Here is an 11,504-nt window from a genome sequence, read left to right on the forward strand (position 1 = left end):
ACAACATTTATTACAATGAAAAATTAGGGTTAACGACAATAAAAGGGGAAGTTAAGTTATTTTCTTCACACAGCGATTGAGTATTCAAGCGAGAGAATTTCCAGAGCATTTCAGAGTTCTAGAGCGAATTGAGCGAGCACTTTCTTTCGAGCAATTTGATCTCCTGCAACATTTTCGAGGTATTTTCATGTTTGCAGAACCCTAGCTTTCGTGTTTGGTTGCAAAGGCTTCATCTTCATCCAGCATTGATACTCCCTTGGTGGTTGAGATCAAGAACCACCCTTGTCCGATTTTCAAGAAGCATCCATACAAATCCCTTTTGGACGAGCCATTAGGTGCATTTTCGCAAGTTTATCATGGAGTTCTTCATACGGAGGATATTAGGGCATACATCCATTGCAACATCGAAGAACTTGGCGAATATGAGTTGTCTTGCGTTTTCACGGAAAACCTAATTTTTGACAACCAATTGAAACCGAAATTTGCACATTTGCAGAAGGGTTTCACGTAGTTTATGGATTTCCCAACTTTTGATGAGGTGGAATGGGTACGCTATGTTTTGAGTCGCATTCAGGGAGAATTCATCTGGTTGGACCGGCCATACAAGATTACTGAGGAAGTTATCAAGAATGTCACATGTCTTCACAAAATCGAAGGCATTCTCGGTACTAGATGTAAGTTATCTCACACTGAAATGAATAAATTTACTGACGCAACTTTTGATGGAAGGTCTATGAGGGTAGATGATGTCAAGGACATAGATGTTAAATTTGCAGCAATGGTTATTGGTTATAAGGTATATCAGTCAAACCGGTTAAACTCTGTAGCCAACAACAACATTTTGGTTGCTTATCAGATGGTAAAGGAGGATGTCCATTATGATCTATGCATTGTTATGCTAAAGGAACTCATGACTAAACTGCAAAAGATCAAGCAAGACAAAAAAAATACTTTTCGGTATGGCTCCATCATTTGTTTAGTATTTTACTTTTTGGGCATTGTTCCCGATTTTGGAAAGACTCAGTGGGCTTTTGATCACCCGGTAGCAACCTAGATTGCTCAAATTTTGGATAGACAAGGCGATAAGGATAAGAAAGCCAATCTATGGGCATTTTTCAAAACATTTCAGGAGGAAATGAAGAATAGGTCCCGGATTCCTAAATCTATAGTTGAGAAATATAAGGACACAATTTGCTTTATGGTAGATAAAGATGAATGTATGATGGAGGTTGTACAACCCAGGACTATATGGATAATGCCTATGGGTTATGAGGTTGAGGAAGCTACACAACACCTTTTGCAGGCACCGGTAGATGAAAAGGAAGAGAAATTTGGAACTGCTAAGGAGAAAGGACTTAAGGTTCATCAGGAACAAGTAGCTCCAGCAATCCAAAAGAAGATGACCCGGCTAGCAGTAGAGACATTGATAAGTGAAGGTGTTGATAGATCTAAGGTTGAGCAGCATGTTAAAATTTTGGAAGAACATAGGAAGAAAGAGTTAAAACAAAAAAGGAAAGAGGAAAGGGAAGCCCGGAAAGTAGCTCAGGCCACACCCAATGTGGTCCCAGTTACATCAGAGACATCCAAACAACCGGAAGCTAAGCCTGCCAGTCAGACACCGGTAGAGCCACCCAAGAAGAAACCTAAGGCGACCCGACAATATATGACTATTTCTTCTGAGACAGAATAAAATACTAAGATCAAGGAGGTTCCTAAGGAGAAATATGTTTTTGCTAGAGTGGTAAGGGAGAAGAAAGAAGAACAAAAGTTTGAACTTGTCAAGGAGACTCCTCAGAGGCCAAAGATCACCATTGTACATAAGAGGAAACCCAAATTAGATGAGCAAGCTAAATCTGAATCTAAACGGAGAACCAGTAAGAAAAAGATGAATGCACAAGATTTGATTGAACAGATTGTAAATGATAGTAATTTAGATATTTCTTCATTCTTTGACAATTTTGGTGAGGAGGACAATAAGCAAATAGAAGAGGCTATTCTTTTATATCTTGATTCATTTAGTAGGGCATTGATAGAATTAGAGAAAGTTTTGCCTAAGGAGTTATTTGATAGATTAGAGGTTAGAAAGCTACACGCTTAGTCTTTGGATAGATAGATTAAGGAGACCGAATTGGTCAATCTTTGTCCTTCAATAACTCCTTCGGAAATGGATAATTTAATCAATAAAACCAGATCATTAGAATTCAATCCCAAGTATAGAATTAACAATCTCATGTTGGACAGACTTGAAGAAATCAGAAAGGAGACAATTGATGTATGGGTGAGAGTTCTTTTGGGTCTTGGCTATGAGTTAAGTTCCAGTTTTGTACAATCACAGAACATTCCGTTACCTAAGGATATGAAACCGGTTCATAAACCAACTTTAAATACTAAGAAATCGACAAGCACTCAACCGGATACCACTATACCGGTTACTGATTCCCATTTGAAATAGAGGACATCCCGACAGATAACAAAGGATACAGAGGCAGGATGTAAATAAGGATACAGGTGCAGAGGATACTCAAGTTTTGGGTGAGGCACCAAGTGGCAAAGCCACCGGTGCACAAGAGCTAAAGGATACAAAGGTTGTCTTTCCGGTTGATAAGGGTAAGGAGACTGTGGTGGATCTCTCCTCCAACTTGGCTTGTGACACTTCTGCCATAGCTAAAGGAAATTTATCACAACTTTCCATCAGTTTTGACAAACCCTACCATAAGATGTCACCGACAGAGAAGATTTTGGCAGCGACAGTTCTTCAAGCACAGGCTACTCAGGAATTGGCTCAGGCAAAGTCAAAGGACAAAAAACTGATTGAGCATAGTTTTGAAGTTTTGAACCAATTAGTCTTGGAATTTCAAGCTCAGGATGGTGCAAGCTCTTCGGGCAAATTAGAGGAAATCATTGATTTTATCCCCAAACATTATGATTCTTTACTGAAGATTTCACTAACAGAGGCTAAAGAAAGTTTTGTGGTGGCCCAGAAGATAACATTTTTGCAAATGATTGAGATGGACAAGAAGAAACTCCAAACCTGCTTGCAGTCCATTGATGCAGCTTTGGCTGAAGGAGGTAATGTTTATAAGACTTGTCTAGATTTTGATAAGCTAACCGGCTCCATAGACAAACAACTCTTTGACTGTAGGAAAAGCTTAATTCAAATTTCTAACTACTACAACCCGGCAGTTAATTTGACAAATTCTTTGGATGGTCCAATTTTGATGGTTATGGATCAAATTTTGGAATTGGAGAAGGATAGGGACAAAATAATAAGGAAAGCAAATGAGCTCCGGAATCTGATTGGTCCCCGGCTTGATAATTTGTTATTTCATAAAACAGAGTGTATTTCTAACTTGTAGAAGGATGACCCCATTACTTTGGAAGAAATAGAATATTATGCCAGCATCTTGAATGGATTCATCTCCATTCTTGAATCTCTTAAGAATGGTTGGGATACCTACTTTTCATTTTTGAAGAATATGTATATAGATATTTTGAAGTTTGTATAGAACCGGCTCATGTCTATAACTGTACAAAATTCTTTGTGGGCACCCCACTTTGTCATTGATGTCAAAGGGAGAGGAATAAGTGAAAAATGTATATATTTCTCAAGGGGAGCATCAGATGTACATAGTAGATTCATATACAGGAAAAAAGGTTATAGGAGATTCAGATTCAGTGGCAATTTCACGAATGGTATCATTTTTCACGAGTGTTGCCATCAATGCCAAAGGCGGAGATTGTTGGCAATTGACACTCATCCGGTAAGGTTAATGACATTATGGGTTGTCATTGATGGCAACTCATCATCTCAGGGTAAACGGTTTCATTGTTTGGTTAACCGACATTCATTGCACTTAACCGGTATTGGTATTCACATTGCTTTACATCGACACCGACACTGGCACTCACTTCATCCTGGCTAAGTCTTCATCCCGGTAACATGTCCAAATCTCGGTAACGTGTATATGGAACTTGGTAATGGATAGGACCCGGCTAAGGAAATCTTTGGTCTCAATTATGTTTTCATGGATTTTGTGGTAACATGTGATGGCCGACATGATCATTGGATTTATGTTTGATTTTCATTATGTTTCGGCAGCCGACTTGTTTATATATCTTGTTGAAGCTGACATGGTTAAGTTAGAAGGATATTTAAGATCATTTCAGCGATAGATTAGATGTGTGATGGAATGCGAACTTTTGATTGTGAATATTTCAGTGAGTTTTGGTATGCATTTTGGTATGCGATTGGAAGCGACTGTGTGCAGTTTCACGTACACAACTTAACCGGTAGCAGAATAGAGTATCAGAAAACCGGAATACAGAGGAGGTTATAAGAGCATTCACCGGAACTTATCCAGCATGGTCAGATGCTATTTATAAGTTCACTTTCATTTGTAAACACTTGTAAATGTTCTGTAAGTTAGTGAGACTTCCTATATTTTGTGTTTGAGCAGTGAGCTCTAGGCGGTTGGCTTTTCTGCATGTGCAGACCCTCTTATATAATATTTGTATACCTTGATCAAGTATATAGATATTGTGGGTATCAGCCTCACCGTGGTTTTTCCCTTTCCAGGGTTTTCCATGTATAAATCTTGGTGTTATGGTGTTGCCTTTCATTGTGTTAGTTTGTGTATGCATTCTAATTTTATTTATTGTTAACCGGTTAATAAGGAATAAGTTCAAAACTAACGTCACCGGTAGAACACCGATTCACCCTTGCCCCCCCCGCCCCCTCTCAGTGTTCTTGGATTCCAACACTTGCTACAAAGATTCACTATCTTAGAGCAACATAAAAGGACCTACTGAAGAGATTCACCATCTTAAAGCAAGATACATGAATATTTGGATTACAATGAATAAGATTTCAGCTCACAACCTCCAGCAATCTTCTTAAAATGTAGCTGCTCTTGACTCACTACCTCAAGCAACCATTTGGCAGTTCAGCTCCAAAACTTCCACCACACACTTTTACTGCCTTATCTTCGCATCTCACACAATCCACACCCTTGCAACTGATTCGATATTTATATATCTGTTAGACTTGTGTGAATATTGTTGATATTGTTGTCATTGATGTCAAACCAACTATCCGGTTTGGATAAAACAATATATGTAGCCTGGATTGGTTAGGATATTGGTCCCAATGTTGTATGCAGTCAGTATGTGTAGTTCTTTTGTTATGGATAGATGTTTCTGTTATGGACAGACATTATGATGGTGGTAATATAATGTGGTTATCTCTGGAAGATACTTGTTCCAAAATTTTGAGTTCTCATTGATCCCGGTATCAATTATGTGTCCCAATATTAGCTGTTTTGATCATATCAGTAGTATCTCTTTCAGTTTCGTGTTGTGGTATCCTTGGTACACGTGGAGTCTAAAGTTTGGAGATATTATGCTTAATTTTGTTATAATGGGTTTGTATTCTTGGGTTCAGATGACCCTGCCCCACTCTGGTAATCTCAGCATATGCATTGGCAAATGAGGTATGCAAAGGGAAGTGTGTAGAGATCTTGCAGAGGCCGACATGAGTGTCTTGATAACATGTTGGGCTTGGCCGACACACCATTTTATATTTGTGCCCTTCGATATATATACATATGCAGTAGCATGAGGCAATGGAAATAGTATGAAGGTGTGTGTGAGAAAGAGATTAAGGAAGTTCATGAGATATGTGAAAGAGAGTTAGCAGCGAAGGTAGAAGTGTGTGAAGTGTGAGTTGCAGACAGTGTTGCGTAGTGCAGTAGTCCTTCACCGGATCTATTGTAGGACAGTTGTATACAGATCTCTAACCGGATCTACTATAAGAGTTTGTAAATTGTAATTTGAGCTTAATCTTCGAACTGATCATATGCGTTTGGAGATGCAATCCTTTTCAGTTCAACCTATTTTGTTGCGATGAGCATTCCGACAATAAGTCGTTCTTTTGCATCTTTGCAGTGAGCCGCTTTTGTAATCTAGCAGTGAGCCACCCCTTTTGTAAACACCATATAACTAGTTATATTCTCCTGAGAGTTAACACTGTTCGTGGTTTTTCCCATTCGGGTTTTCCACATATAAAATTAGGTGTTTGTCTAGTGGTTGTTCTTCATGTTTATTCTTCATTTGTTGTTTTATGTCTATTAAGTTTATTTGATGAAGATTGATATCTCGATGGAGGATTAAAGTTTGAGAAAAGTTTTTATATTTTTGGGAATATTGATTCACCCCCCCCCCCCCTCTCAGTATTTTGGTCCTTTCAACCTAATGAACAGTTGGTATCAAAGCTTTGGTCCCTTGCATGGAAGCTTAACCGCTTGAGGGAGATCTGTGTTGGTTGAATCATGCATGACCGAAGATTTTCAGATGGATGAAGATTTGAAGACAACTCTTGAAGATTTAGAAAGTGTTGAGTTAGAGAATGAAGAATCGAAAGAGAATGTGAAGATGGCAAATGAATGTGTGTAGAAGCTGAGAGAGCAAATCCAGAAGTTCAAACTGAGGCATAAGGAGGTTAACAGTCGATTGAAGAAGGCGAATGAGACTATTAAAGATTTGATGTAGAAGATTGAAAAAAAAGACAAGATAGAGCAATTCCTGAAGAAAACAATAGAGCAGAAGTCTGAGGAATGTGGAAAGCTTGAGCAAGAGGTGAAGAATCTAAAGGCAGAAAATAAGATCCTTGTCAGTAGTAAGCTCCTGGAAGATTTGATCAGCATGCAGCAAGTTAATTCAGACAAAACCAGACTTGGTTTCCAACTTGGTATGTGTTTAGATCAAAATAATAAGAGGAAAACAAAGAAGTCAAAGATGAAATGGAGAAAAAGACAGAAGATGAAAGAAAATCCCGAAATCAGAATTCTAATGCAAGAAGACCACCGGTTCGATAGCCTAATGCATAAAGGTACCCATCTTTTAATGGCTATTATTCAGTGAACCACGGGGACGCGTCCCCCCCATTTTTGGGCGCGTCCCCCCGTCAGAGACGTCTCGGGGACGCGGGGACGGGGACGCGACGTCCCCTGCCGTCCCGCCACCGCCACCCAAACTCCGCCGGGACGGGGAGACGTCCCCGACGCGGAGACGTCTGGGCATCTCCTGGGGGACGTCTGGGCGTCTCCGTGGGAGACGCCTGGGCGTCCCCCCGTCCCTCGAGAGACGCCCAGACGTCTCTCGAGGGACGGGGGGACGCCCAGGCGTCTCCCGCGTTCGCACGGGATAAAAAGCGCAGTTTTCATTTTTTTTTTAAATTTTTATGACATGTGCTTTTTGGGGGGGGTTAAGGGGTAACCCTAATTGGACGTGGGCCCCACCCCACCCCCCAAAACAACACAAAAACATGTTTAGTTTGGATTTCACTCTCATTATGCAAAACTGATTTTTTTTCCAGCAGCTTGAAGAGGAGGAACAGCTTGAAGAAGATTGATTGAAGAGGTGAGAAAAGTGACTACAAGTGTGATAGGAGCTAGAAGAAGCAAGAAGAAGAGGAAGAAGAAGATTCTTCTACATTTTGGAGAGATTTTTCAAGCACAAGGTAGGGTTTTTCAACTTCTTGTTGTTTTTTTTTTGTTTTACTTTCTGATTTTCATTGTTCTATGTCATTTTTGGTTTTTTTAATTTTTTTTCCCTATTCATCTTAAGACTCAAAATGAGGTTTGATGTTGAATCTTGAGGGCAAAATGATTCATCATTTTGCCCTCAAGATTCAACATCAAATCTCATTTTGAGATGAATAGGAAAAAAAATTTAAAAATTTAAAAATATATTGTTAAACAAGGCTGATTTTATTTTTATTTTTATTTTTATTTTGTGAAATGCAGTGTCAATTTGAAAATTTCACAATGAGCTCCCAAGGCACGAGTCAAGATAACATGGAAATCCATTCTCATAGTGAGAATGATTCAGAATATGAACCTGAAAATGAGGGGGGTGACCATGGGGCTGATCCTGGAGCCCAATCTAGTTCTATGGCAAGTGCAGCAGCTAGTACAGGTTGCCCTTCAGAGTTGTTGGCACCATATGCTAGGGGTCATTTTGATCCTAAGTCTCCTCTAAAACAGTTTGCTTCACAAATATCAGTACAAGGCACTGCATCACATTCAAGTGGGGGAACAAGGAAGTGGAAGTGCAATATTTGTGACAGAGAATGGTTCGGTAGCATTAGCAGGGTGAATGCACACTTTCTATTTTGGAGAGGAAAAGGCGTGAAACATTGTAAGTTTTTGGAGGAACCCAAAAATATACAGTACAGAATTGAGTTTAACAGGCTTTGGGGGGTTCCAGATGACACAAATATTTCAATGCCTACTACTTTGTCTGCTAGGGCATCACTTCACGACAGCCGGAATGTGCCAGTGCCACATACTTATCATGCTTCGCAGGCGGGAGGAATGATGTTTGGATCTCCATCTACTTCCACTTCTACTGTTGCCAGGACTGGGAAACGTAAGTTGCATACACCACAGAGCAACCCCATTGCTGATATGTTTAATGTGCAGCTGAGAGATGAGATAGATGAATCCATTGGCAATTTCTTCTTTGCCAATGGCATTCCATTTCATGTTTCACGGTCTCCTTATTATAGGAAGATGATAGATATGGTGGCCAAGGGAGGACCATCTTATGTGCCACCAGGGGAGACGAAAATGAGGACCTCGATCTTGGATAAAAGCTATTCCAAGATCAATATTTTGATGGAGAAGATGAAGGCATGTTGGGTGGCATTGGGGTGCAGCATAGTTATGGATGGGTGGACGAACATTAGCCATCGTCCACTCATCAACATCATGGTCACATGTGCAGAGGGCCCATACTTCCTTAGAGCAGTTGATTGTACAGGGCATCGTAAAGATGCTGATTTCCAGTTTCAGGTCCTCAGGGAGGCTATTGAGGAGGTTGGGCCACAAAATGTGGTCCAAGTAGTGACAGATGCAACATATGTGTGTAGAGCAGCAGGGAGACTCGTTGAGGCAGCCTATAGACACATTTGGTGGACCCCATGTTGTGTGCATGCCATGAACAATGCACTCAAGGACATGGGGAAGATTGACTGGATTAGAGGAGTGGTCACCGATGCGAGAGATGTGCAGATGTTTATCTGCAACCACCACATTTCACATGCACTATTCAGGACCTTCGCGAAGAAGGAGTTCTTGAAACCAGTTGAGACTAGATATGCATCCTATTTCATTCTCTTGGAGAGAATGATTGAGTTGCAAGAGGCATTGCAACTCATGGTTATGACTAATGAGTGGAATAGGTGGGCTGAGGCCAAGACAGAGCAGGGGAGAAGGGTGAAGGAGATAGTGAAGAGTGATGTGTTTTGGACTGATACGAAATACATTGTCTCTATCATTTCTCCAGTATTCCAGGTGATCAGATATGGGGATGGGGATGCACCTAACCTTGGAGAGGTGTATGAGTGCATTGACTCTATGCTTGGCCAGATGAGGGCTGCTGTGCGAGTGAAGGACCCCTCTCTAGCATTCTACAATGAGCAAATCCGGCCTATCATTCAGAGTAGATGGGACAAGTTGAACACTCCTTTGCATATGGCTGCCTTTGCCTTGAATCCTAAGTGGTACAAGGCTAGACCGGGTAGAACGACACCGATTGAGGATGATGAGGTGAAGGCAGGTTTCTTTAGGTGCATAGAGAAGATGTTTGATTCCAGAGATGCCGGCACAATACGCACTGAGTGGGGAAGATTTGCCACTCTTAGAGGTTATTCAGATGCAGCAAAGATGGATATAGACATTATGGCACAGGAGGACCCACTTTTGTGGTGGAAATGTCATGGCCCGAAATCTTTGACCACCACTCTAGCCATCCGTCTGCTATCCCAGGTTTCCAGTTCTTCAGCTGCTGAGAGGAACTGGTCTACATATAGCTTCATCCACTCTCTTAAGAGGAACAGACTTACCTCTAAGAGAGCAGAGAAGCTTGTGGCTGTACATAGTGCTTTGCGTCTCATTGACCGCAAGACACTTATGTACAAGGAGAGTCCAGCGGCACGATGGGATGTAGAGCCAGAGGAGCCTTCACAGATTGATGAGGATGATCCTACCACTTCAGATGCAGGGCTAGTTGGTGTGAGCTTGAGGGACCTTGATCCTCAGGAGTCCAGCAGTTCCAGTGAGGAGGAGTTTGCAGATGATTAGAGGCCTCCATTAGCTACAGTTTGAGTTTTCACTTTTCAGTTTTGTCATTTTGTATTTGACTCGTCTCTTTTGTAATGCTATTGCTACACGTATTTGTATTTGGCTACTCATTGTAATGATGAATCATGTAATCATCTTTATTATTATAGACTTTGCAATGGCATCAGATATTCATATTTTTCGTTTTCCTTTTTCGATATTCATATGATAGAAATGAGAAATCTCCAATTTGACAATTTCATTTGTCAAATTTTATTTACTTTTAGTTTTAGCAATTAGCAATTAGTTACGTATCACTAATCTAAGTAATCTTGGTATTTCCTATAGTTTCATTTGAAATCTAATTCTTATACTGTTATACTGTTATACATCTTTTCAAAACTAGTTTTTCAAGTACTATATGTATATATATGAGCACCACCACCCCGCCACCCCCCCGCCGCCGTCCCCCCCGCCGTCCCCCCGCCGTCCCCAAATTTAGGCCCTTGGTCCCCCCGTCCCCGAGACGCGTCCCCCTCGTCCCCCCGTCCCCCCGTCCCGAACGCCCGTGGAACACTGCTATTATTTTAAATGCAATAAGTTTGGACATAAGGCAATAAATTGTAGAAGCATTCAATGTTATAGTTGCAAGAGGTTTGGACATAAAGAAAGTCTTTGTAGAAATCATGTTATGAATCAAAATTATAATTCGGTTGAAGCAAACAATAAGGGTTACAACTTTGATGGATACTGTTACATTTGCAATAACTATGGACATAAGGCTAACAAATGCAGACATAGATCACATCTGATAAGACCTAAAAGGAAAGTTATCACTTGTTTCAAATGCAAGCAATCCGGTCATTATGGTAATCAATGTAGAAGTAGAAATGAGGAGAAATATGTTGAGAAGAATGTGATGAAGTATGGTAAATCAAAGAAGAAAGAAAATTTGGTTTGGAGAAAGAAGAGTGAGAACAAAGGAGGCGAGCCTGATGTACTGGATCCGGTGTAGGCACCTCTTCCTTTGGTAACTAATACAGAGCTTTGGGTTAGAGGGAGTTTGTTCTGAAAGAAAAATCTTCTATCCTCCCTGTCTGAGTGGATATGTCATTGATCTGACATGACATTGTTTTAAGTGCTATCCGGTAATCAAAGGAATTTTTGTTGACATCATTGACAAGACAGTTTTTGGCAGCAAAACCCTAAGAAAGTGTTTTTGGCAAGATAAGTATCGGCTTTTTGAATTTGTGAGATTTTGCCAAGATCAAGGGCACAATGAAAAGTATTAAAATAGAGACAAAAGAATGACAAGAACAAACTGTATTCTCATCAATATGAAAATGATCAACTGGATTCACCAATACAATGAATATAGGCCTT

At 40.5% G+C, this 11,504-nt stretch overlaps 2 protein-coding genes across 2 annotated transcripts; both read left to right on the forward strand.

Moving 5' to 3' along the window:
• The first annotated feature begins 514 nt into the window (after positions 1-514).
• Positions 515-4,173, forward strand: LOC131876008 (uncharacterized). Its single transcript, XM_059220761.1, has 5 exons — positions 515-796; positions 1,229-1,621; positions 1,706-2,077; positions 2,484-3,069; positions 4,100-4,173. Exons 1-5 carry the CDS (start codon positions 515-517, stop codon positions 4,171-4,173), a joined length of 1,707 nt encoding a protein of 568 aa, XP_059076744.1.
• Positions 4,174-7,217: 3,044 nt separating this feature from the next.
• On the forward strand, positions 7,218-10,342 carry LOC131039030 (uncharacterized). The gene is made up of 2 exons (XM_057971670.2): positions 7,218-7,516; positions 7,803-10,342. Exon 2 carries the CDS (start codon positions 7,824-7,826, stop codon positions 10,140-10,142), a length of 2,319 nt encoding a protein of 772 aa, XP_057827653.1. The 5' UTR covers positions 7,218-7,516; positions 7,803-7,823; the 3' UTR covers positions 10,143-10,342.
• The last annotated feature ends 1,162 nt before the right edge of the window (positions 10,343-11,504 follow it).

This window comes from Cryptomeria japonica, chromosome 5 (assembly GCF_030272615.1).
Source record: "Cryptomeria japonica chromosome 5, Sugi_1.0, whole genome shotgun sequence".
NCBI lineage: Eukaryota > Viridiplantae > Streptophyta > Pinopsida > Cupressales > Cupressaceae > Cryptomeria > Cryptomeria japonica.